Genomic DNA, 27,184 nt, shown 5'->3' on the forward strand with positions numbered 1-27,184 from the left:
ATCTGCCCCCAAAAGGCAAAACATTTCCTGTTTTTGCTGTATTCACAATATAATTATCTGTTTTCACGGCGTGTACTGAGTAAAAAACAAAAAATTGGACACTTTTAGTGAATTAACAGGAATGTACCGTTTTTTAATGACTAGACAAAGTTCGGAAAATGATCTGTCAGGACCTTTTCTGTAATTTTATTTACTTGTTTCCTGACGCATAAGCCCAACAAGTTGTGTTGATGGATTTCTTTGATGTACTGCAGGAGTGTTTCTTTATCAACTGGACCAACTGAGACTTGTCATCAGTTTTATAAATAGACATTTATTAAATGTGTAGCTGGGCTCCAGTTTGACTCTCTGGGTTGAGTAGGGGACCCATACACCGTAGGGCTTGTGCAAAGGCCATTTACGGTGCCTTCCACCTGCTCTTTCTCCCAGGTTTTCTGTCTTTTCTTCACTATCCTGTTACAATAAAAGCTAAAAATTAAGAAAAGAAGAAGAAAAAGTGGATTTAAACTCCTCTACGCTAAAAGAAAGCCAAATTTGCATATGGTTTTGTGGGGTATGAGGTAATACTTTTACTCATCCAGCCCACTTCAGATCAAACTAGGGGTTTATGTGGTCCATGAAATAAAAAGACTTTGTGTAATATGTAATTTGTTACTTAGCAGATTTTAAGGGGCCTGCATGCACTGCATGTGACTACTGAAACAATCTAGCTAATTTCTTCTGTTTATTTCCAGTCATTGCGGTACATCTGCTGGCTGACTAACATCATCCAACCGTGTCACTCTGCAGATGAAAGCGTCTTAGAGAGGCTCATACTTGTGACAGCATATCAGGGTGTACACATTAATGGCGTCCTGCTCGGCTGAGCTCTAATGTTAGTTAGCTGCACGCTTCCTTGGCTGGCAGCTGTAGTTCAGCAGAAAGAAAATCGTTTTTTACATTAAACTGCACTCAGCACACTTTCTTTGTGCTTTATTTTGAGTAACCACAGCAGTGTCTCTCTTCAAAGATGTCTTTGAGTAAAGGCAAGTGATGTGTGTTTCCATTATGTTAAGAGACATCTCTTTATCTTCTACCTGGGCAACTTACACCAAAGTATTCAAGTAAACTTAATTTTTGCGGGTATTTTCTCTTTAATTATGGAATCACTTAAAATACAAGACACACTGTAAAGGTGCATGTTTTTTTAATCTAATTTTATATATATATATATATATATATATATATATATATATATATATATATATATATATATATGTATGTGATGAATTGTTATTATGAGTAACTTACTTCACGTGTCCTTCCACGCCCTCCCTCTGGTCAGAGCCACCCACACTTACCCCGTTTCCAGTAAGGCCCTAATGACACTTTTTCACCTTAGTGAAAACACAGGAACTGATCTCACTGCCTGACACGCACAGTCAGCTGTGCATTTTCTAATGAGTTTATATAACAAAACACAACTGAGGTATTTCCATGCGTGCACGACGGGAAACGAGCGCCGCTCAGTCTCTGTCCTGTGTGCGCACATGCCAGCCACACTGCCAGACATAGCAGTAAGCAGCAGGTGTGTGGCTCTATATGTGTGTGTGTGTGTGCGCGCGCGCCTGCCAGGCTCGTTTACAAAGCAAATTTTAGATGATACACACACCAGCTGTCTGTGGATGAAATCTTGAAGTGGACAAAAAAACTGACCTTAAATTCTAATGTAAAGTCATCCTCTCTGTGTCATCAAAGTGACATGCAAATATGACAGACCTGTATAGATGTGTAAGAGTGTTTGAATGCCTGCTAGCTTTCATATGACGCACATCCTGAGGCTCTTGCACAGTCATTTCTGTAGCTTGTGGTTGTAACTGTGAGTCTAAACTTCTCTTTTGCCCCCACAGTTCTTCAATAAGTGTAGTCTATCATCTGTACTGTAAGCAAAACATCACAGAGGCCATACTGAATCTAGATATCAAACAAAGTAAATACACTACTTTTTGTTAATTAGACGTGGGCATGGTTATATATTTTTTTGAAGTGGCACATTATTCAGATTATTAATAAAAATCAAAAGAATAAAAATTCCACTTAAATTCTCTTCCCACCAGTGATGGATTAATAGTATCAAAGTTAATTCTTATTAATTAACAGCGCCATCATTTGTGGGAACCTCCTCTTTGTTCTGAATACTCTCCTTACCTGTGATTATGTGTTAAGAGGGAACTTGCTGTTTAATTCAGCTCAGAGACTCTCCCAAATAATAACATAGAGATCGGCTCAGCAGCGATGGCTTCAGATAATGCGTTTAAAAAGTTCAGACCAGTAATTTTCTATTTCAGGACAAAGCTGTGAAGTATTTTTTTTTTATCCTCCGAGCTACATTTATCACATATCGGACCGAGGGATCTACTTGTGTAATTTTCTCTTTGAATAATGGAGTCTGTGAATGACTTTGAACTGAAAGAGACTAGAATTAATGGAAAGCGAACGAGCAGACTCAGGACTCCATAATCCCATCTTCGCACGGATCTGTGTTTTCAGTTGATTCTTCCATTTGGTCCTGATTGCTTTTTCAACAGGACCTGTGAGATAAGATGCATAAAAAACAACAACAACAACAACAACAAAAAACCGGAAGATGAATCTCTTTCTAAAATCAGCTGCATGGATGTGCACATAGATCTGCATCTGCAGGAAGATGAGCATGTTATTCCAGTGTGCAGGAAGTCCACATTTCTCTTCCAGCAGGGCAAAGAAGGAAAAAAAACGTTCATAAGTGATATCGACCATATGCACCAGTTCAGTTCATATTCACTGCTGGGAGATCATAGAGAAGTGTAGAGCTGTGTATGTTAACACCATTACCACAGAATAATTTCTAATGATGAGGAATGCATCAAGAATCTAGAATGCATCAGCAAGACCACAAGGGTCAAAACATTTATAGTAGCAAGAAGAGGTGGTCAACCACATTATAACAGGGTGTTAGTGCAGATGGTTATCTTATTGAGTCTAGTCCCAAACAAAAACACATCTACACTCATGTTAAAAGAAAGATTTTGAAGGATTTTTTGCGGTGAGACATTAAATACTTCCGTAAGAAGGCAGGGGAACTATCAGCCAGGTGCTGCTAATTAAATCCACTTGATTAAGTGATCATCAGAGAGTGTGAGCACCTCTATAAAAGCTCATGTTGTGGCAGTTTGCTGGTCTGGAGCATTCAGGTGTGTGTTACCACAATGCCACACTCTTCCCAGGAGTGGGCATCCCCGTAAATTCCCCCAAGCTCAGACTCAAAAAAGTCCCAAGAGCTACATCTCGTGCTCTACAGGCCTCAGTTAGCATGTTGAATGTTAAAGGTCATGCCAGTACAGTATGGCTTGGAGAGTTGCCAGGAGAAATTATTTTCTCTCTAAAAAGAAAGTAGTAGCACAGCTTAGGTTTGCAAAGTTGCATCTGAAAAAACTGCAAGACCTCTGGAACAATGTCGTTTGGATGGAGAAGATGGAGAAGTGGAGAAGTCTGGCCATAATGGAGAAACACTTCATGTCTAAGGCTAGCACGGTGGTGGAGGGGTGATGGTTTGGGCTTGATTTGCAGCCACTGCACTTGGGCAGCTTGAATCAACCATGAACTCTGTATAAAAGTGTTATAGAGTCAAACGTGAGGCCATCTGTTTGACAGCTGACGCTTGACCCCAAGTGAGTAACGCAACAGAACAATGATCTTTGCACAAAGCTGCACGGCTACTCGTCTGCAACAGAATGACAGAAAAAGATAAGAATCAAGAGGTTGCAGTGGCTCAAATGAAATGATGTGGCGGGATTTTAAGATAGCTGTGGATAAATCAATGCACACAGACCTCAATGAACTGAAGCAACTGATAACATGGGCTTTGATCAGTAGTTGTTTATCAATGATCATGAGAATTTGCATATTAATGATCAAGGAACTGACTTTACAGCCCATTGTTCATTCAGTGGCGCTAGTTTCAGTCATTGTGCAATGTACTGGTTTAAAGGTTGGGGAAACCTGCAGTCAGCTCAGACTGAAGAAGTCACTTGGGTGAGTGACGAAACGTTTCTCGCACTGAAAACGCTACGTCCAGATGAACAGAATCAACCTTTCCTGGATGATTGAGCATGCATCAAGCCATGCAGAAAATGATTACTTCAAGTTGTCGCTGCTAAAGGTGATTAAATATGCTGAATCACGGGGTGTACTGTAGTTATTTTCAACCTTATAAGGTGGGAAAATACCTTTAAGACCAAAACTCCTCAGTCTAATTTGAAGAGCTTTTCATTTCAGTCCTTTGTGAGTTTACAGATTGTAATTTCCTAATGAATTTTCAGTCATGAGCTCTACAAACGATCAATCGGTTCACGCAGCACGAAAAATACAGGGTGTTTGACAGGGGAACTCAGGGACTCTTTTTTTGTCCTGGGAAACTAGCAGGCGGGGTCATCCCCCCAGTTCATTATGTTTGCAAAGATGACCTCAGTATCACTAAAACAGACCTGGGTGTGATATAAAGCTAGATGTCATCCACGTACAAAGATACCTTTTAACTTGCGTATCTTGTGGTGAAACCTTAGAAGGAGATGAGTCAGCCTGAAAGGTCCTCTGTGGTTAGCGCACACTGACATGTTGATAAAGTATACAAGCCTCCTGCAGCTAAGGCCTGTAAGGTCATATCTGCTGTGATGGCCAAACCATTTTATTATAAATACACAAATATAACTAGGGGTTGGTTTTCAGCGGCAGGTTCAGCTCATTTGGACATGTTATATTCAAATTTATTGTAATTTGCAGTTGACAAAACAGACATACCTGGGGAAAAGTGCAAAGGTGGTTTTAAAACACTTACACTAAACACAGGTGAACTTTTAAATGCATAAATAATAATGTGAAATGTTTGTTTACTTGTAGTTGCCATAGTTTATCTCATCTACATCATGTTTATTAGGTTTTTCACTCACTTGACATGTCAGGATTGTTATACGTCTAAAAGTGCAACAGTCAGACAAGTTAATGTCACGTGTCTGCAGAATCTCTATTAGATTGAGATCTGGTGACTCTGGAGGCCATTTGAGTACAATGAGCTCACTGGTTCAAAAAATCAGTTTGAGATGATCTGAGCTTTGTGACATGGTTTGTTAACCTGCTGCAAGCGGCCATCAGACGACGGGTACACTGCGGTCATAAAGGGATGGACAAAGTCTGCAACAATACTCAGGTAGGCTGTGGCATTTAAATTACACTTAGTTGGCACAAGGGGTCCAAGGTGTGCCAAGAAAATATCCTCCACACAATTGTACCACCGCCAGCAGCTTGAACTATTGATGGAAATAGATGGATCAATGCTTTCATGGTGCTTACTGCCAATTCTGACCTTCCCATCTTAATGTTGCAGATGGATACCTCGGTTGTACCAAGTGGTTATTTGGGTTATTTTGACTTCTTGTTGCCTTCCTATCAGCTTGAAGCAGCTCTGACCTCTGATATCAACAAGGCATGTTCACCCTGAGAACTGGATATTTTCCCTTTTTCAGACCATTGTAGAGATGGTTGTGTGAGAAAATCCCAGTAGATGACCAGTTCGAAACTATGAGTTTCTATGATGTGAGTGGCTGATTAGTTTTTTGTGTTAACAAACAGTCTAACAGGTTTAGCTAATTAAGTGGCTAGTTAGTGTAGCTCTCCTCTGTAAAACTCAAGTAATAACCATTTTTTTAAATACACCATTAGTTTTATGAAATGAAGATTTTGTATGAATGGAAACATATGAATTCATCCAGCTGGCTATCATGTTAAAAGGTTAAAACTATCAATAGTTCATGAATAAACCAAAATCACCCCCATTTGAACGAATTCAAACATCTGACTGAATCATCCAAGTACGGACACTCACTTTTGATTGAAGTACATGCTCTTGATAATAATTCAAGTATCAGTCTGAATTCACTTTTTTTTCTCGTAACAACCCACTTTTTGACATTTTTACTTGAGTAAATGCCATGAGTAGCACTAATGGTTAGTCCCAACGGACATGGTTGGGTAAAAGATACTCCAGTCTTCGGCTCCTGAACAGAAAACAAAAAGGAGGCAGCGATTTATTTGCTATTCATCAAGGTAAACTAACCAACGTGTGATATAACAGGCTGTCTAATTATTCTCACACAATAGGCCGTGCACACGCAGCTCTTGTCTCTGTAATTAAATGCTGTTTTGAATGGTCTAACATTGTACCGTGGCAGATTTTTAATTAACTGCACAATTCATAGGCCATATACCGTACGTGTAGAATATTTAAATTGCCCTACATACTGTAAACGCTCGTTATTGCAGGAGCTAAAACATACAGTCTGAATAATATACCACAATTGTTTTAATGCTTGTAATTAATGAAATTCTATTTAAATGTAACTGCTAAAAAAAATCTAAACAGATTGGAAGCTGAAGTGAAAGTGACATTCATACTTTCTTCTTAATAAAGAGCACAAGTAACACAGTTCAAATTTAAAAACAGATCCCCCCCATTCCTCACATTAACGCCAGTCTCCAAGTGACAGATGAGACGCTACCAGATCTGCTATGCAAATCTGTTCTGTACTCATGCTTGGAGATGTTGGGTCATTTATTAAGAAAGCATTTGCCAGTGTGAACTTCCTTTCAATGCATATCCAGTACGTATTTAGAGTCTGCAGTTAAAATGTTCTCTTAAACTGGACCCATTATGCTCATTTCCAGCCCCACATTTGTATCAGTAGACCCCAGTATGGTAGCTTTGCATTATTCATAGTAGTCCTTATTCATCTTATACTGGGCCTCAGTTAATCCTCTGTATGAACCAAGATGTCTTACCTCTATTTTCTGTTCGCCCAGGCCAACTTTCTTCCAATTGGCTGTCAGTTGCAAACAGAAGGTCTAAATGATCATCTATGAATTTCCTCTTTCTTTAAAAAATACTTTCCCCTACAGATTCAAGAGCAGAAAAAAAACTGCCTATAATTGAGTTTTTAGAGTTGTTGTGTATGTACATAGATGTTTAATACGAGCACCCATAACTGTAACAGCGTGCAGAGTGCAGTTATTTTATTTTAATTACAGCACTGTATGTTCTTTATATTTTGGTTTCAAAAAGCCAGACTTTCTTGTATTTTTTTAAACTGGTCTTGAGCAATAGTTCTGCAGGATTTCTTAAGGTCTCCCAGAGTTTTTCATTGGACATTTGCTGATTTTTTACGCAAACTGAGTCCAGGGCTTCTACCTGACCATTTTCAAACATTTTGTTCCTTGTTTATTAAGCTACCTAATGCTGAACCATGAATCAGAAGCGGTGTTGTGTTTACACATGACAGAAAGCTTAGCAAAGACCAATATTTAAATCGAATCTTTAGGCACTTTGTCACAAATCACAAATCAAATCCAGTGCCTGGACTGGATTGGACTGGACTGTGCCTGCAGTGTGGGATCATCTTGATAGAGAACAGAACAAAAGGCAGCAAACATCCAAAGAAGATCTTTGAATGTCCTTTAAGAAGCCTGGGGAACTATTTCTGATGATGACTAAAAGAAATTACAAAAAAGCTGCTTAAGTGAGTTTAGCGTGTGTTGAAAAGCAAAGATGGTCACACCAAATATTGCATTTCAGGCTTGTTAGAACTGTACAAACTCTGTTTGGTTTATATAATGTATTTACATGTATATTTGCATATTTCAGTAAGTTCCTGCACCTGTTTCCAATTTCCCTGGCAAAAAGAAATGAGGGGTGTCTCAAAAGTTTTGCACAGTAATGGCTATTATTTGGAAATGTACTATTAGCATAATATTATTAAGACTACACGAGCTTTAATGGAAGTAAGTTATCTTAACTATAAATAAATTATATGAAAAGCACAATCTCTTTTTTTCCTTGCTGTGATGGAGCAGCTTGGCCCAAAACGCTGGCTAATACTCAGCCAAAGTAGGCTACATGAGGTAACAGGGTACATGAGGCATATTTTTAGCTCCGATAGAAGAGAATTCAAGTGTAGTTAGTGATTATTGCGGTAGTTGTAAAGGAGGCTGAGCCGAGTTGAAAAGAGAAACAGCCGCTCCTGCAGCGAGGGAGACGCAGGGACCGAGATGGAGATGAGTGGGCTGTTGGAGGGCCGGCTCTCGTGTATTCCTTGCGCGTGTGTGTGGGCGCGTGGCTCAGGGTTCAGAGCTGTCGGCCCTCCTCCTCTCTCTCTCTCTCTCTCTCTCTCTCTCCCTCCCTTCATCCCTCCCTGCTCCTCTGCTCCGACAGAGACAGGCAAAAGGCGGAGGAGGAGCAACGGAGCTCACAATCAGCAGAGGCAGGGTGTACGGCGGACCGACGGTCTGTAAGCTGCTCCGGCAGAAGCACCGCGGAGGGAGTGAAGACATCAGCCTGCACACGGTAAGCTAACTGACGCCGTCACCGCGGCAACAATTGTACATCTCCGCGGTTAGCTCGATTAACGGTCACTCCGCCGGCAGACAGTGACGCTCCCCTCTCTCTTTTGATGCTGTTATGTCACCTCCGTTTCCTCTTTGTATCACTTACTTTTTTTTTTAAATCACACCGACTCATCTACTTGGGTTGAACATTGTTTTGTAATTTGGCTCTCCTTTTTGACAGCGGCTAACACCGGTAATCTGACAAGCTAACTGCGCCCCGGGGCGCACCTATCAGCCGCATTTCCCCCTGTAGCGACAGGGGGAAATGTTAGCGACACCGCGGATTGATAACCGCCGATAAAAGCCTCTTATTGTCAACTCAGTATGCGTATTATTACTTTAGTAAAGAGGTCCGTTATGCTCTAACAAAGGAATATCCGCCACTTTGTTAATATTTCTTATTTCCTCGTGTGTGTTTTTAAGTGTACAAATGTTAGTTTAAGTTGCCCCTCCTCTGTAACATCCACATTATTCCTCCTGCTTTACATCCGCCATCCTTCCGATTCACGCTGACAGCACGGTGAAGTCCCGGAGCAGGAGGTCCACTCCCTGCCCCTGGTGTAAAAATAGCCCCGGTGTGTCAGCTTAATGCGACACACGCTCCCACCGGCTTTCTAGCTTCCAGGACCGAGAGAGAGAGAGCGAGCCGCAACCCGAAAGTAGACCGCACATGCCCTATCAAACACCGGCCCGTCCCGCTATATGGGTCAACAGGATGCTTCGAAGTTGTGCATGAAGATGCCACCTGTTTCTTGCAGCCTACTTTTTTTCTTTTTTTTTAATGTGTGTTTGTTTTAACCCTCTATCGCCAGCCCTTTCCTCCCTGATGAGCTGCATGTATGTGTGTTTGTATCTGCATGTATGCACAGTAGGTGTTTTCCTCGCCTTTCCTTCGACTTCAGCTGCAGACCAGTGCAGCTGTCGTACCCGCAAGATACTTAAGTGATAAGACTGCTGTGGCCGCCCAGGTGCTGTAACCTAAATCTCACATGTGTAGCCTAGTTTCCTATGCATCTCTCACTGTCTTAAAGTGGAGGGTGCAGCAGCAAGGAGATGAAGTAAAAACCTGCAAGCAAGATGGAATGAATATATACTGTATGTCTAAACCAAAAAAAAGAGGCACCTTTATATTATGCAAGAGGGGAAACAAAAACAGCCCAATTAGGAGCTTGTGGGGGCAGAGGCTGTACACATTATGGATGAACAAAGCGGCGAGTTTGCCTCGAAATTTCTCAGTTATTGTTTTAACACCAGAGAGACTTGCTCTCTCATTTTCAGTCTGTCACTGAGCCATTTCCTAATGAGCTCCCGGGCTGAGGGAGAAAACATATGAAATCTTGTTTTAGATTCAGCTGCAGCCTTTAGAGACAAAACACAAACAGCAGCAGCAGCTCCTGTGGCCAGAGGCAGCGAGGATTTTTATTTTTTATTTTAGTTTTTGTAGGTTTTCTTGAGATGGAGGGATGCGAATGAATTCCTCGGAGGTGGTAAAATGTAAAGATAAATGTCTACAAGTGTAAAGAGCACACAAGCAATGATGTGGATCTCTGTGTTAAACGATGCATGGCAATTATAGCCCTGCTATTCAAAGGCAGATTTCTTTTCTCTCTTTCTCTCTTTCTCTTCATTGGCCTTAATTACAAACATGGCTGCAGCAGGCTTGAGGACTTAATATAACCCGCTTTAGCTGACAGTGGCCATCTAAAGTAGTTTCTGGACATTTTCCCCCTGGTCCGCCTGTGTCTCAGTGTGTATAAGCCAGGCAGCTTTTGGCTGGAGAAGAAAGGTGTCCTGGTGAGTAAGTGGCTCCGAGGTTGGAGGCTTCGGGGAGAGCAGCAGATGGATGATGATGTAGCGGGTACTGGCGCTCCCTGCCTCCCGCTGCCATCCGTCACACGCTAATGATCGTGTCACACCTTCTCCCCGGGCGGCCGGCCACTTTCTGCAGTGCTCAGCGCAAAAAACCTGGTAGCTCCACTCAAATCCTCTCTTCACGGCCGTCGGCTGAAAAGCCCGGAGACAGACTGCACGGCGAGCCTCTCCCTCGTTAATTCTTCACTCTTCTCGCTCGCTCTCCATCGCCTCCCGTCACCCCTCTTCACCTTTAAAATCTCCACAGACTGCTTCCTCATCTCTCTTCATCCCCTGCTTCCTGCACCTCCCATTCGTCTTGTTTTCCTTGTAGTGCATATCCTTCCCCAGTCCCGCTCTGTCTTTCCATTTCTCCTCTCAACGGTTGAGGTATAACGCAGCTCAACAGCAGCTTGCTCCCTCTCATTTAATACTCAGTTTGTCTTTGATTGTATGTCGTTTACTGCTCGCCGCCCCTCCCCTCTCCGAGGTGCAAGGTCAGGGTCGGCCTCAGGCAGCGCTCATGAAACTGGTCTGTTTTGGCTGAAGGACAGTTCAGCAGCAACTGGCCAACATCACGCTGGGGAGTCTCTGAAATGATGTCTGTTTGAGAGTGTGTGTGTCTCTGAAGTGCTTCTTCTTTCTTAGGATCACAATGCCAAGACAGAGAAGCGGCTTTTTTCCAGCTTTGTGTTAAGACATCAAAACTAATATCAGCAGATGGTCATATCAGTATATTTGGAACTATAATCAATACACATCAGTACATTATGATTCACCTTCTTTAAGTAGTACGTAAAATGTTAGACCAACACACACACGTTTAGTCTCCTGTGTGCCATACTGAGAATAATTCCCTTTCTTTTGCTGTCATGTACAGTGTTTCATTTCACTGGAGCATAAACACCACTTTGGTTGCACATGGACTGACAGACGATTTTTCTTTTTCTTTTTTTTTTTTTAACAAAAAAATCTGCCATCATCTCCAGTCGGGTGTTAAATAAGCATGCTGTGGGACTCTGCATCCTCTGAGCTCGTTATTCTGTCCCGGGTGTTACAGGAGTAAGTGTCCCCTTGAGCTGTGTCTTACAGCAGAATTCGGCCCTGTTGGGAAATGATGGAGGAATGCCACTGCGTCGTGCCCGTCTGTCTATCTCTTTGGTCTCAGCTATGTTCTCACCACTGGGATCAGAGACTCAGCTTGGTATTCTAGGAATATCAGAGCGGGCCGGATCGGGTGATACTCTCCACAGCTGCTGCTTCTAAGAAAAGCTCGCAGACATGCTCGAACGCAGACACGCGCACACACGTAAATACACACAGCGAATGCAGCTTCCGAGCACAGGGCTGCGCGTTACCGTCACGATACACAAGCGTGTTTACTGTAAAATGCTCGCTGGTGTTAGGCAGTGATTAACTGTGACGCCAGGAGAACATTTTGGAAGCAGAGACACACAAGCTCAGCTACTTGATCGTCTTGATGTCATTTCCAGCAGCTTTATGCTCCGAGTGTGTTCGTCAAACTGTGTAGTGCAGTTTCTGCTGTTAAATGACCACTAACAGTTTTTTTTCTCCTCCCCTCCTGTGTTATTTGAACTCTTCAGGCTATTTCCCCCTCTCCAGTAAAGTGCCGGCAGAGAGAGAGAGAAGAACAGTAGAGGAGGCGAGCAGAGGCGGAGACGATAATTGTGTTTCTGGCTGCCCCGTGGGAACATGGGATATATGACCTCATCATTCACCTGTGAGGCTCAACAGTAAACAACTCCACATAGGTAGGAAAAATGTGCCCCCACACACACAGACACACAAACAGAGACTCATGCAAATGCAGGCAAAATATCTTTAAATAGCAGTAAAATATACAAATGCAGACACCCACTTGGTAAACAGGCTCAGAGTGGAAGTTGTTTTTTTTTTCTGTTTTAGAAGGATGACTGAAGCAGTTGTAGCAAGTACAGATGTCCTCCTAAAGCCCTCCGTTGTCACGTCATGTGACGTCGTCAGCTGCCCCTCCCCTACGTCATGCTTGCCCCCGTGCAATCAGGAGGGCGTGGAGTGTCAGAGTGACTTTAAGAAGCTCGAGCAGCAGGTAAGCAACACTAAGCGTGGATCCACTGAAAATTATGCGTTCCCTCCGATGCCCGTTCACGCTGTTATAATAAATTGTATCCTTACTTGCAGAAACAGTGCAGCCAGGTTCAACCAAAGAAAAAAGTCAAGGTAAGCTAAAATAATTCTGCCTCACATTATTCATTCTTTCTAAAATATTGATTGCATTGGACTCTATGAATTCATAATATTGCTTGTGTGTGTGTGTGTGTCTGTGTGTGTTTCAGGCTAGACCAAAGTTAGTGCGTGCTGAAGCTGTCTGTGAGGACTGCCCACCATTTGAAGAAACCCAGGTAACACACATACACACATAAGCATCCACCTTCTCCTCATCACCATCACCACCACACTCAACTTATTCTTTCTTTCTTTTTCAGGCACCTCCAGACGCAAACATCTCATCGAGCTGCCATGACAACAGGAGAACTTCCTGTAAAGAGGAAGAGCAGGAGAAGAGCAGCACAGATCCAAAGAAACCTTCACTGTCCAAAGGTATGTGTGTGTTTTCTGAAATATCTCATAAAAGAAAGAAAAGAAGGAAGCAAATAAAATGTAATAAAATTGGACTCTGTGCCGCTATTTACATGTGGCTCTCCTGGGGTGTTTAATATTGCGGTGTAATTTTGGATTGTGTTTGTTGTCTTATAACACATCCTGCCTGTGCCCGTGTCGCTCTCAGAGTCCAGTGTGGAGTACACCGACTCCACCGGCATAGACCTGCACCAGTTTATCGTCGACACCCTCAACAGCAACCCCAGGGACCGCATGATGCTGCTTAAACTGGAGCAGGACATGATTGACTTCATCACCAGCAATAGGTGTGTGTGTGTCTGTGAAAGGACACCTTCACTGAGCTTTAAAAAAAACAACAACTCACGTTTTAAAGATTAGGTGAATATGTTATGATAGCGCTGGAGTGTTAAAGTCTATTCGTTTCTCTTTCACTTTCACCTTCCCACTCGCTTTCCCTCTTCCTCTGTTATTCCCGTATCTCTCCTTTTGTTTTCCCCCTCTCTCAGTCCCTTTAAAAAATTCCCTCACATGTCATCCTACCACCGCATGCTGGTCCATCGGGTGGCGGCCTACTTTGGCATGGAGCACAATGTAGACCAGACAGGCAAATCTGTCATCATCAACCGGACCAGCAGCACACGCATGTAAGCAAGCACAATGTGCATTTCTCCCGTAGTGCGCTACTTTTCAGTGCAAACTTAACAGCAGTCCTAACTTCTTTTGTTATAGACCCGAGGAGCGTTTTGTGGACAAGGTGCATAAGGACAAGACAGAGGAGATCCAGCAGTGGAAAATAATCCTAAAGAGAGACAACAGCTCAGATGACCAGGTCTGTCTGACCTCCTATATTGCAGTTCATTTGGGAAATTTCCATCCTAAGTGACTTTGATCCCATTGATGATTTCACCTGGCCTCTCTTTGCTTCCTCACAGCAGAGACGTCTCCACCCTTTCCAAGAGAGGCAAAGCAAGTCGGTGGAGGAGAGAGAGGAAGAGTACCAAAGAGCACGGGAGCGCATTTTCAACAAAGAGGTGAGAGAAAGAGAGCAAGGAGGACAAAACCGACACAGCGGCACGGGCACAGAAAGGATTTTCACTAATTTCTCTGCCATACTTTTACAGCCGTTCTGCACCCCAGAGAGCGCCCATGCAGAAACCAGGTAACCTTGCCTGCAGTGCAATTTTTCCATTTCAGCCTTTCAGCTTTTATATTTAGATGAGAACATTTATATATGTCTGTGTGTGTGTGTGTGCAGGCATGTGGACGAGTACTATCCAGATGCTGAGGCCCGGAGGAGACTCTTCAGGTAGAGCTTTGTCGGCACAGATGCACAGTCATTTATCATCTTAATTTGGTCAGCCTGGCTGGCACACAGCTTTTCAGCAGAAACAGGAATAAGACCCAGATTTTATTTTCATGAGTTTGTGGGAATCAGGGTTTAGGAATCTTGGCACAAACGAAAGGTTTTAGAGATCATTTCAGTGGCTTTTTAATGGTGCACCTCTCATGCAGTAATAAGACGGTAGGATAATTCTGGATGTGCCTCACAGGGGGAGCCGTGACAGCTCAGGCTCCAGCTGGACAGGCAGCAGCAGGCAGAGCAGCACAGAGACTGACTGTCGCTATAGCAACGACCCCCGACCTTGGAGCAGCACAGAGTCAGATTCCTCCTACCAATGGACAAGTGCCGCCCAGAAGACCCGCCAACCTACTAACAACGTCTGGGACGCACGAGGTGCAGGTGTGTCTTTTTTTTTTTTTTTTTTTTTTTTTTTTTTTGTACTTCGTCTCAGCGTAACATTTAATGACTTTGTGACACTTCCTGTGTCACACGTTCAAGGTGTAAATTCACTCATCAAAGGGTGAGACGTGTCGGTTCATCCGCACCTGAGCACTCGTGTTTGCATGCACAGATATCGGCGCGATCGCCGCACTTGGGAAAAATCACTGTTTATAAATTAGTGGTTGCATCTAATTAGCGAAAAGCGGTGGAAGTTGTGGTGTGAACATTTTTAACTCGGTCCATGAGCGCTCGCACACCATAGCTGTAAATTTTCACACAACACCTCCAGCCTTCTTCACATCTTCAGGAAGAACAAAACGTCACTGAGACTGCGCCGAGGGGCCGCGCGCTATGTCTGTAGCACAGACAGGTGGGGTGTGGAAATGTGGTATCTGTTAAGTGGTGTTATAATAAAACTCCCTCCTCTCTTCTTTCGAACGCTCCCAGGCTCCATCTCTCTGTACAGACTGCCATCCACTTGTCCTCACTCTTCTCCTCCCATCATGGAGGAGCAGGCACCCAGCTACATTATTGAGAATGGGATCCCGCCGGGAAGCATTTTAGTGAACCCACATACTGGTAATTGACACAAACGCAGGCTCACACACACGCACACACGCACACAGATATTATTTTAAAGAAGACAAGCACATTTTCATACCCAACCTTTGACCTCTCAGGGCAGCCTTTCCTCAACCCTGATGGAACCCCGGTTGTGTACAACCCTCCAGAGAATCAACAGCCAATCAGGAGCCAAACTCAGCTGCAGGGCTCCCCCCCTCAGCAGCCGCAGCAGCAGGTAGCACACATACACACACAAACATGCACACACGCACAGCAAGATGTGCTTTACATGCAAGATACGGTCTAGCTGACACTCAAGCACATGCCACTGTTTGTGCCTTTATCTCTGTCTCCATATGTGTGTCTCTCTCAGGTGCTTCAGTACTCGTCTGTCTCTTACACAGCTCCACAGATGTTACCTGTCACCCCCCCACAGCCATACTCTACAGTATGTATCGCAGCGCGGCACCTCCACTGCTGTGCGTTTGAAGTATTGTGCGCATTGACCTCCTTTCTTTTGACCTACAGATTGAAGAGCTCTCCTCACAGTTTGCTCATGTGAGCTGTCAGTCAGCGGGTGAAGCCCCGCCCCTCTACCCTTCCAGTCAGGGTTACATCTATGCAGCGCCTCCCCTTCATCCTCCTCCCCCTCCTCCCAACCCTGCCAACTACTGCCAGCCCTCACCTCAGGTAAGGATACACCAGCGCTTTATATCTCAGGTCTCTTCTTAGTTAAATACAGACATTTTAAAGGAATAATTACAGACAATCATACACCGAATAAAGCTACTCTTATAAATGTCCTATAGGTGCCTGTGTATTATTACCCTACCTCAGCTCAGCATGGATGCAGGCCTGCCTCACCCACTCAGCAAGTCCACAGCCAAGCTGTTCAGCCAACAGGTACATTCTTCCTGTGTGTGTGTGCGCGCGCGTGTGTGTGTGTGTGTGTGTGTGTGTGTGTGTGAGTGAGTGAGTGAGAGAAAGAGAGAAAACAAGCTGTGGCAGTAGAGGAGGGGGCCGTTACACTGTCAGAGATGTAGTCTGAGGGTCTCACAGTGAACCGGTCTCTTTTCCTGCTGCTTCTATTCATCACAGTGACAAAGAGCAAGAAGACACAATTCAGTCCCGTCATCTGTGGCAATTTACGAAATAAATTATTGTATAAAGTTGGCAGGAAATTTAAATGACTCCATCAGCCAGACTGAGTGAAGGATGGAGAACATGCAAGTGTAATTTCCCAAGCAGCACCAAGTGGAATAACCTGCATCCCACCAAATTTACCACAGATAAAACTGAGGAACAAATTAGATATTATTTTTAATTTGCTCTTCTCAAAAAGAGAAAACAGAATAATGAATGAGTGTCAAATAGAGGATATAGCTCCACTCACTATAATAAAACTCTTGTTTTCCATGAAAGTCATATTCAATCAGTTTAATTTCTTTATAATGACCACATTCTGAGAACCACTGATCTACACATTCAAGACTAATTATGTTCTATGTGTATTTTTATGGTTTCTTAAAGCCGTATCGAAGCCTCAAACCAGATCTTGCATTTCCTCTGACGTGTTCTTAAATATTTATAATGGTCTTATATGGTTAATTTCTTTCATTAATCCCAGTATCATATAATTAATAATGTTCTTTTTTATGTGTGTGTGTGTGTGTGTGTGTGTGTGTGTGTGTGTGTGTGTGTGTGTCTAGGAGGTTATGCCCCTGCTGTGAGGGTGCAGCAGTCTTCCCACACCCAGCCCCAGGCTGTTCTGGGCACCTACTCACCGGTTGCCTCCCATCAGTGTAGCATGGTTCAGGTAAACACCAGAAAGGTCTCATTGGGCATCAGTCTGAAGCTGCTTGAGCCCAGAGAAGAAACCCTCTCACTAAATGCTTCTTGTAGCTGTTCCCAGCACCAACTTTGCTTCTTTCTCTCCCTGTCTCTCTGCAGGGAGGCGTTCCGGTGTCGTTTCCCCAAAGTAAAGCTGTGACCGGGGTAGGTGGGGAGACTGGTTACTGCTGCGTGGTGCCCCAGCCCTCCCACCTCAGCGGCTGCCAACCTTCTACCTGCGCTAACCTCAGCACGCCTGCCTGGAGTGCACAGTACTGATCGAGCACTGATACATTAGTCAATGCGTGAACTCGCTCGCACGCACACATGGTTAACACATAAACACCTTTTTTCACACAACCTCCTGCCCCCCTTTCCTGCTAATGCCCCCTGGATATGCTGTATGCACACATGCACTCACAGAGATAAATGTTCCACTGTACCAAAGCTTAAAAGTATATATAAGAGCTGCTGTATTGAATGCATAATTTATATACACAAATGGAGTTTTATATTGATATTAAATTATATATATTGTGTTTTAAGCAAATGCACTGTGTGAAGAGAATAAAGTGCTGTGGCTGGACTGATGAGGTCACATTTCTATATCATCCTGACTCTCTGTTTCCTCTGAACTCGATGATGATGATGATCATGCTAATGACATTAGATGGAGCTGAGATGAGACGAGACACCAGGAAATAAAGCTCAGTGTAGGAGGACAGCCAAACGTACCACACACCCAGACATAAACAGTCTTGATCAGTGCGCTGTGGAAAAGTCCAGAGTTTAGAAATAAGAGACTGATGGCAAGCAAGTAAAGGATTTACATAAAGCATATTGACTGGTATGATCAATCAGGATATTGGCTTTTAGATCAAAAGGGCATTGGTGTTACTAGGAGACTAAAATGATCATGCAGTAACAGAAGAGCAGCTTACAGGGCGCAAATTATACCATTTTCCACACACTATTAAGCAAATGAAGGATCCCCAGTGTAAGACTTAGGCGCCCCCTCCTGTTTAAATACCCTCATTACACATCTTCAACAGTAAATTCTGTCTATTCAGGCCTTACAACAGCTGACTTACTCTTAGAAACCTGTGCAATAAAAAAGAGAATAGTGTTTGTTTTTACCTTAATCACAGAAGACAAATGTTATCATTTCAGAATGTGGGAAAACAGCAAAATTATCAAAAACAAATACAGATTGTTAATTAAGCAATAAAACAAACAACTACTTATTTCAGCTTTGTAAATAATCGCAGCAAGAGCCGCTCCACTCTATTCAAGTGTCCCAGTAAATCAGTGGCACAGCAGCAGTGCCCTGAATGTGAAGCAGCTAAATGGGATTCAGCTGTCGTTTATTATTTTTACACCCGTGCTTTTCCTGCAGCATCAAGTCAAATAAACAAATCAGAACCCAACTAATTACAGCCCAGAAATCAAACTAGTTTTCACAGACACACAGCACTCCTCTCTTTTTAAGTCTTCAGACAGCTGACATCTCGCTGTGATGTAGCCACTTGCATGCAGCCAATAACTGCCAATGTGTTATTGTTCAGGAGCTGAACAAGCCATTTTGTACTCAAAGTTATTCATATCTCCCCCCCCCTTTCAAATTCAATGAAACATATCCATCATCCACACCGGGCCTTAAAATTAAATTTAGCTTTCATCTCTGCGGTGCTGAATGCATAATTTATACGGGCTGACGCCTTCGCCGAGCCGGGCCTATTTTTTTGCCCCCAACATTCAGACACGCAGAAGCAGGTTCCATGATCTTTAATAAAAGGCACATGTACAGCCATAGTGAGATGAGTGAGTCCACTGGCATAGAGACAAAGCATTAAAACACAGAAATACAGGAAGTAGAGGTCAGGAGGAGAGAGATCTATCTGCTTTACAGTAGAATCTACTTAAGTAACGTTGCTTCGTTTTCCTTCAAGTAAGTCTAACACTAATATGTCACCATTGTTAGGTAAAACACCACCTCTCTACACACACACACACACAAACACGCACACACACGCACACCATCCATCACCACCTGAAGTCTGACCTTCAGAAAAAGCCTCTTGAGACGGCTGCTGATCTCAGAGCAGATGAATGAAGAAGTCCTGATCGCCCTGAGACTCTCTGAGGCTAACCCTGCTGCACAGATTTGGGGTGCGAGGGGGGGGGGGGGGGGGGGGGGATCGGGTGTAGAGACAACAGGAACTCACTCATGCTCCTGCTGAATCCCAGCACACACTTATACACTGTCCCTAGAAGTTCCTATGTGTCAGTCAGTTTGTGGTAATTTATTTAAACCCAGTGTGATCTAGTTAAAACGCAAAGGTTCACCTGATTTATAACACAAACACACAAAAATAACAAAAACAACGAGTTAACTTAACACAAAAAAAATCTCCAGAAATGCACAATGAGAACTACACTGATCCTGTGATAATCCATCTGCTAGATGGCATTTAATTTTAGAGATGTAAATAACAAATAAAGACGATAATTGACCAAAAATTAACTGACACACTGTGAACCCCTAGGGGACTTTCTTTTTTTTTTTTTTGGGGGGGGGCTTTGAAGGTCTTGTGGTAGTCCTGCCTTGCTAGTAATGTCCTCTAACCTTATACTGCTCACCTGGAGACACGTTTGCAAATAATCTCACAGTTTGGATCTGTCTACACTCACTCACTCATGTATGCACTACACAGGTGGCCGTTCACACGCTAAAACCCAACTAAAGAAAGAAAAAGTTCAGGGGTACTTAAATACTCGGGGTTAAGAGAAAATTAAAATGGTATTAGTGTTGAAGGTTAAATATAACCCCCAGCTGCAGGAATAAGTCGAAGAACTAAAACACATGCACGCAGCCAGGCCGTCTCTCCTCTTGATGAAATGCAGACCGGGGGGGTGGTGGAGGTGGGATGATGAGCTTCGCGGGGAAACTCAGGCGTACAGTGTGTAGAGGGAGGAGAAAAGACAACACAGATTAACACACACACTCCTTCACGTGCTCCAGCTCAGCAGAGTCGGTCGCTCTGTTTTCACATTATCACGCGTCTTTGGGACACCTGAACAGGTGAGCAGAGTTGCGGCTGCGCTCCGGGGTCCCCGCCACACAACTCTGTTTCCCTCTCACCCACACACACACACGCGCGCGCGCACACAACTGCCACACCTGTTTCGGTTGGTGTGTGTGCTACCTTTGGCTGTGGGTGTCAGGAACTGAAAGGTCATTCACGAACCACAGGTACACACCAACCATTTGGGAACTTCCCCCCGCCCTCCCTCCACTGCTGCCGACATTCCCACCCGTGCCTTCGCAGGCTCCACCCCCGCCATCACAATCTCATATCAATGCCCACCCATCTATAGCAACTCACAGCTTTCTCGGGCAAGGGGTCTCACTATCTTTTAAAAGCAAAAGGAGGTATGTGTAATTAGTGGTGTGTGTGTGTGTGTGTGTGTGTGTGTGTGTGTGTGTGTGTGTGTGTGTGTGTAGAAGCGTGTACCCTGTGTGAAGGTGTGTGTTCATGTATTTGTTTTTGTGTAAAGAGGTATCAATGGTTCTGCGGTGTCTCTCTTTAATCATCACATTCTCTCTCTGACCCCTCACCCCCACCCCACCCCTGCTCCATCTTCCTCCTCCTTCTCTCGCTCCTCTTTATTTTTGGACTTGGAAGATGAACAGGCGCAGGTTGATGTTTTTGGCGGCCAGCAGTTTGTTGCACTCCACCGAGTCGGAGATGGGCAGCGGGACGTAGTCGGTCTCGTTGGTGTCGTTGCTGAAGGAGTGGTGGTGGATAACCGGCTTGATCCACACATCGTCGTAGGGGCCCTTCAATAGCAGGAAGGAGCACTCCAGGACCGAGTTTACCTGTGGAGACACATCCAGGTTAAAGCAGGGGGCCGGCTCCAGCTCGTGAGCTCAAATTTTACAGTGAAAACTCATCTGAAAATCTCTGAACTTTGATCAGTCGGTTGGCGAGAATAAGCAACTTCAAAGTATCGCTGACATATACATTTATCATCAGAAATGCCCATGGGCTCTTCTATTACCTCAAATTTTCTTCTCCATAACTGAATTCCTCGCCCTCATAATGCAATAACTGGTGGTAATTTTAGATATTGCTGCTTTTTTCACAAAAAAAGAGAAAATATAAAAAAATGACACATAAAAACACTCTTGGTCTGTTCAGGCATGTCTCACTGTAACTGTAAAGGCAGCCATAATGCTGTGAAAATGTGCACATGTGTGGAGAGAAAAAAAGCCATTTTTTAAGCCTTATTTTATGAGACTGTATACATGCAATCCCAGTGACCGCTGACACTGACGTTACCGCAGCTTCTCTGTGCATTTAGACAGGGGTCTTGGGGTTGTTAACCTGCCTTATTTCTAACCTTTTGGTTAGTCTCTTCTAACCAAAAGTATTTTAAAACTAAATAAATGTAGACTTCCCTTAAAGTTTTAAATAACGAGATCATTGTGTGTACAACCAATCCGCCTAAACCCGTAACGCTCTTTTCTTGGCTCTCATCTTTCAGAAACCATTTGAATTTTCTATACAGCCCAAAATGGTTGACAAGTTTCAGTAATGTGAAGCGCACATGGTAACGTCTGTGTTCAAACAGAAGTACCTCGAGAATACTTTAATCTACCATGATAAACCAAATATCCCCTTAAGCTCTTCTTCTCTTCTTTCCAAAACTGTTTGAAATTTGTCTCTTGCACAAATGGTAAAGAGTCACGTTAGAGTCATGGTAACAGAGTTGATTATCTGTCTGTAAAGTCAGTTCCAGGACTTAAGTGTCTCCAAACCTCTCCATTCAAACCACATCAGGCGAAGAGTGAAATCCAGCAAGCGTGAAGAAACCTAAAAATAAAGTAAGTGGGTAGCGAGTGTACCTTGCTCTTGAGGATGAGCTGGAAGGAGAGGGTGCGCTTGCAGGAGAGGTTGGGGTTGCGCTCGGAGTCGTTCACGCGGGCCTTCAGCACCCACGTCTGGTTGAGGACAGTGAAGCGCGGCGTTTCATAGTACAGACGAGTGATGAAGTCATCAGTGCGGTACGGCCTGAACTGCACCTCTGGGTGGATACACAAATGCAGCATGAATTAGAAAGGAGGAGAAAGGCTGTGATGAGGACAAAAACTGAATTACAGGCACAGATATCACCAAACAATTTTATCCTCTTTTTTATTTTTATTTATTTATTTATTTGGGGGGGGGGGGGGGGGGGGTGTTACCTGTAAACCCAATCTTCTCGTAACACAGCAGGCTGAAGATGCTGTTGTACAGCTGCATGTCTCTGCGGTGGCTCTGGTCCATCTCTCCCAGTATTCCCATGAGTTCTGTTCCAGTCTTCGTGGGGTGCGAGCACTCACTCTCGTGTGCTGGTAGCTCATGAAAAGGACCCTGCCACGGGCAGCCGATCCTCTTGTACTTACACTGTGTCACCCTGGCAAGATAATGGTGGGGAAAGAGCTGAGCGCAAAGGAAGCAAAGGCGTGGGTGTACATAAACGACATCCTTTCCACAGGTCCTTTGTGATAAATGCGTGACACGTGTAGTGATTGGACGTTACAGTCACCAAAGGTATTAATTAATGTGCGCTGGGAACTAAAGAAAATTAATGCTGCACTAAAGATGAGACCCAACCACAAGGAATAAATGCATGTATTCATATTAGCTACATCCTTTATAGCGGTGCTTTTCAGCGAGAACATGTTGATGTGCACTATTAGTAATGTGAAAGGTACTAGTTAGTCTCTGCAGCGAGGCACGGCTAATTGAAGCCATGCTTACATAAGTCAACCTTCTGACTGGAAAGTTTTGGCCTACGCGGACATTTAAAAAGGATTCCCAACAAAAACACCTGTAATCATGCACTGTAATTATGCCGTATTAAACTTCATATCTTAATGAGCAAACGGCCCCGAGGGTACGAGCCAACGTCAGCGCCTCCTCGCGGGAGACCGCCGTCATTTTCTGTGTGACCCGACCAGGGGAAAGAAAAAAAAAAACAACAAAAAATAACACCTGGCGAAACGGCAGTCGTCATAGCAACACTCGCACAGATACCAGTATTCTAAGCAGGGTCACCTATCGCTATAGCAACAACCCCATAGGACTTCATGAGGAGCCATGAGTATCACATACAAGATAATGTGCAGTCTGTAATCATGTTAGTGGTTTTTCTCCTCTGGAGTAGCTGCTTCACCACATTAACCCCGTGTGATCCTGCAGCGCGTCAACACACACACACACACACTATCATGCTACTGTCACATGTCCGTATGTTTACTCTCCTGAGCCCACTTCATTTGATGCTTTTGGGGCCTTTTGTAAGAAAAGTGGCTGGAACTCATTTCTCACTTTCTCTGGCTACAAGTGCTGCAAAACTTGGAAAAACTGTCATTCTGTGTGTGTGTGTGTGTGTGTGTGTGTGTGTGTGTGTGTGTGTGTGTGTGTGTGTGTGTGTGTGTGTGTGTGTGTGTGTGTACCTGTCTTGGCACTCCTCTTTCTGGTGTCTCTCTAAGCTGGAGCGGGGGAACTGTTTTAGGCAGAAGGTACATTCTGTCGGCAGCTCACTGACAGCCTTCTCCACCGCAAGGTTCCTGCAGCACAGGTTCTTGCTGATCTCACACCTACACAAACAGGGAGAAAAAGCATAAATCACACCTCAGGGCAGGGGTATATTTAAGATTTGAGGTATGTAGAATATACTGACGCAAAGTAAAGCCAAGAGCCACTGAGTACTATGTCTTTTGTTGCCAAGCGTACTATAAGGCTGAGTAAAACTAATTAAGGTGTTTTTGTGTTTGTGCAAAAATTCAGATGTCAGACAAACATGCTTCAATAAACCTAATTAAAAATTCAACCGTGAGAATGTTTCTCTTATAAAAGGCCCAGTGCTAACAAGCAAAAGATGAAATATAAAATATTAAGCAGCAAATGTCGCTGGTTATAGTTTTGTTTAGCATGCTTTCTAAACATTTGGACCTACTCCAGCAGCTTCTTCTCACTATAATGATTGTAGATCCATAATAGCTGGGTACACAGGTGGCACTAAACTTTGTATGAACATTGTCACACATACAGCGATTATTAACATCTATATGTTTTCTTTTTTTAAATATTATAAATCCAAATTCTTTTGATCCTCATATATATTATATGTTTGTTTGATCATCTCCCTGCGAATACGACGTTACATACCCCTTTGCATTTCTTTCACGTGTTACGTTTAATTTATGTCACCCTTAAGCTTAACTTACCGGTCCCCAAAATCGGGATCCACACTGGCATTTTATTTGCTGGTTTACCTGCAGTTGGGACATGTGGCCTGTTCCTCCTTCAGACGGGAATCAGCCAGAAGGTGGATAAAACAGCCAGCGCACATCAGGTGTCCATTGGTACACTAGTAGGACAAAAACAGGATGCTGACGGGTCAATCAGAAGGTCTGAGGAAAGCGATAAATTATCTAGTGATGTTGTTAAACAGGAAGAAACCTAGAGAATAAATATTGACTTAAATGTGTCAAATATTAATGAAATAACAGATTATATGTTACATGGGTTTATTTAAATAATAAACTGGAACAACTTATAAATATGAAAGAGTGGCCAGTTTAATTTATATTCATATTACAACAAATAATTTAGTGTAAAACCATTCAACACGTTTGCTTAAATGTTTGGTTATTTATAATTTTGGTTAAGTTGTAATACTGAATTGGCTATATCTGCTGAACAGGCTGTCTGCCTCTTTCTATGAAATATCTGACAGATTATAACTCAAAGAAGAAACTATACTGAAAACCCTTTTTTTTTTTTTTTTTACATAAATGATGTCATTTTCTGTGTGAAACTGGGCTTAACAAACCTAGCACAATATATCTGGATGCATGTGCAGAATATTATGTATTGAAAGAACATAGCGTTGTGTTTATATTACCAATAAATGTTAAAGATTAACACTGTGTAGTCAGGCATGTAAATGCAGATGACTACCTGGACAATGATTGACTTAGCAAATGTGCTCCTTTGACATTGACAAGAGCAGTTTGGGGTCATTATGTAGAAAGCTGGGGTAAAGATCAAGGAAAGGACAAAAGATTATTCCGATTTAGGTTTTGGGAGTCTTATGAGGGGTTGGGAATGTAGTTTTTCTGTTTCTCTCTTTCTCTCTCTGAGGATAATTCACAGTATTATGTTATAAACTTGAGCCAGTACAGCTGACCACCTGGCCTGGTTGTGTCTGGTCTCTTGGCCTCATGGCTCAATCTGCTGTTGACACTTGGGGCCTTTGTCGGATCCAGTATCACTAAAAAGTAAATGGAGCTGGCCAACACATTCAACAGGTTGACAGTGGGGATTGAGGGCTGGGGACACATGGGCAACTTCTATTATGAGGTTGAGCTGGTGTGCTGATGTTTGTTTGGGGTTGTGGGGTGGGTGGAGGGGGCCAGATTTGTGATTGACAACATGTTTACCTGGTATACAGACGCCTTGGGCAAGTCTAGGCACACGGTGCAGCACAGCACTGAGTACAGTCTCTCCTCCAGCTTCCCTGCCTCTCCCTCGGGTAATTTCACCCTCTTCTTGGGTGGCTCGTCTGGGTCTGGCTCGGGCCCTTCTCGACGTATCGCGACCTCCTCTTGCATGGCTGCGACCCCAGCGACAGCCTCCACAGCTACCCCCACGGCCCCGACCCCTAGGCCGGCCGAGGAGGAGCCAGGGGCGGCCGCAACGCCTACGTCTCGCTCTTCCAGTGAAGACATGACGGTGGCTTTCTTGAAAAGCCTGTTATGTACCTGCCGCGACCAGGCTGAGCCCGAAATACCTGCAGGTTAGCTCGGGGTTAGCTTACCACCTGTCAAGCTAACGGTCAGCTGACAGCAAGCTAACGTGAGCTATGCTAGCGCTTCGGCAGTCAGGAAGGAATGCAGGCTAACTTATTGTTAACGCGACCCTACATTCACAAACTTGTATCTTAACACGCCAATTAATGAATAATAACGAGAGCATGTGCACAATGTAATCACGACTATCTGATAAATTAAATGTCGACTTTTTTGGGGGAGGGGGGTGACTTACAGTTAGGCTAGCAGACTATGCGGCTAGCTACGTTGACAAAAACACAGCAGTCCTCTCCCTCTGCCCAGGCAGAACAAAAACAACCCGGGCTCTCTCAGCTGTTGGTGCCCTCTCTCGACGCCGTTACTCGCAATGACAGCGGCTTACAACACCAGCGGGCCCGGCTCGGCTGCTCCCTGCGTCCCTGCTCCGGTACCGGCTGACTGTCCGCGGGACTCGCGGGACGTGTCGGTGATTAAAGCTGCTGCTGGAGACAGTTCCGTTGGGACTTGTCTCTCTAGCTACACAGCCATCTTTGTTTTTTTGGGGTTTTTTTTCTCCTGTCCGTCTCCCCCCGACTTCACCCCACACAGCCTTTTACGACTCCAGGTCAATTTCGTTAATACTCAGACAGGTTCTCGATTGAGATTACTAGCAGAGACGCAGATATGAAAGTAAATATTTGTCTGTCTCTGCCAGGGCCTCTTATGCGCCAGTAACTACTATAGCACAGCCGTGAATGGGCTGACAGCGGAATGTTTTGTTGTGGCAGATGACTTGGGGTATTTAAAGAGTTTTTAAAGGCGCATGCGTAGTGTGCACCTGTGGGTCAGCGTATGGCAGGGCTTGAAAGGTGACTAAAACCTGATATGCGACGAAATTAGGGTACTACACCAAAGCACACATGCTCTATATAATTTAAACTGTATATATTATAACACCGTGATAACATATTTACTAATAAGAGCACTGTGTAACAAACAAATAAATATAACTTTTATCAAAACCTTTTGACTAAAATAACCTCGTTTCCGGTACTCTGGTACGCCGACTTGATGTTTATATCCCTGCTGCAATCTATCAAACCGGGTTCATCTGATGTTGCTTATTAAGGATACATAAATTATTCAGCCCTAAACATGTAGTGCTCGAATAACTACCACTACGAGGCCATAAGCATTTATAAGCGTTTGCATGTCCTAGATATTTGTTTGAGGAGCAC

General features: G+C 43.7%; 2 protein-coding genes across 7 annotated transcripts; one reads left to right on the forward strand and one right to left on the reverse strand.

Annotated features, from left to right (window-relative positions):
- Positions 1–8,167: 8,167 nt before the first annotated feature.
- Positions 8,168–17,712, forward strand: arpp21 (cAMP-regulated phosphoprotein, 21). 4 transcript variants are annotated; one of them, XM_040020198.1, is made up of 20 exons: positions 8,168–8,410; positions 11,907–12,074; positions 12,229–12,391; positions 12,484–12,522; positions 12,639–12,704; positions 12,789–12,903; positions 13,091–13,229; positions 13,431–13,568; positions 13,654–13,753; positions 13,860–13,955; positions 14,046–14,083; positions 14,180–14,230; positions 14,475–14,665; positions 15,155–15,286; positions 15,388–15,506; positions 15,645–15,719; positions 15,800–15,961; positions 16,081–16,174; positions 16,981–17,087; positions 17,222–17,712. In XM_040020198.1, the coding sequence occupies exons 3-20, from the start codon at positions 12,233–12,235 to the stop codon at positions 17,378–17,380; spliced, it is 1,980 nt and encodes a 659-aa protein (XP_039876132.1). In that variant the 5' UTR covers positions 8,168–8,410; positions 11,907–12,074; positions 12,229–12,232; the 3' UTR covers positions 17,381–17,712. The 4 variants fall into 4 exon arrangements, with proteins under 4 accessions (XP_039876132.1, XP_039876130.1, XP_039876133.1 ...); XM_040020196.1 differs by having other exon boundaries at positions 8,169–8,410; positions 13,857–13,955; XM_040020199.1 differs by lacking the exon at positions 15,645–15,719 and having other exon boundaries at positions 8,169–8,410; positions 13,857–13,955.
- Positions 17,713–18,871: 1,159 nt separating this feature from the next.
- On the reverse strand, positions 18,872–26,744 carry cyhr1 (cysteine/histidine-rich 1). 3 transcript variants are annotated; one of them, XM_040020203.1, is made up of 7 exons: positions 26,203–26,744; positions 25,599–25,933; positions 24,429–24,523; positions 23,607–23,750; positions 22,350–22,561; positions 22,011–22,189; positions 20,769–20,981 (listed from the first exon to the last, which is right to left on the reverse strand). In XM_040020203.1, the coding sequence occupies exons 2-7, from the start codon at positions 25,884–25,886 to the stop codon at positions 20,769–20,771; spliced, it is 1,131 nt and encodes a 376-aa protein (XP_039876137.1). In that variant the 5' UTR covers positions 25,887–25,933; positions 26,203–26,744. The 3 variants fall into 3 exon arrangements, with proteins under 3 accessions (XP_039876135.1, XP_039876137.1, XP_039876136.1); XM_040020202.1 differs by having other exon boundaries at positions 25,599–25,948; XM_040020201.1 differs by having other exon boundaries at positions 18,872–20,981; positions 25,599–26,743.
- Positions 26,745–27,184: the final 440 nt, after the last annotated feature.

Source organism: Simochromis diagramma, unplaced genomic scaffold (genome assembly GCF_900408965.1).
Source record: "Simochromis diagramma unplaced genomic scaffold, fSimDia1.1 OVJJ01000753.1, whole genome shotgun sequence".
NCBI lineage: Eukaryota > Metazoa > Chordata > Actinopteri > Cichliformes > Cichlidae > Simochromis > Simochromis diagramma.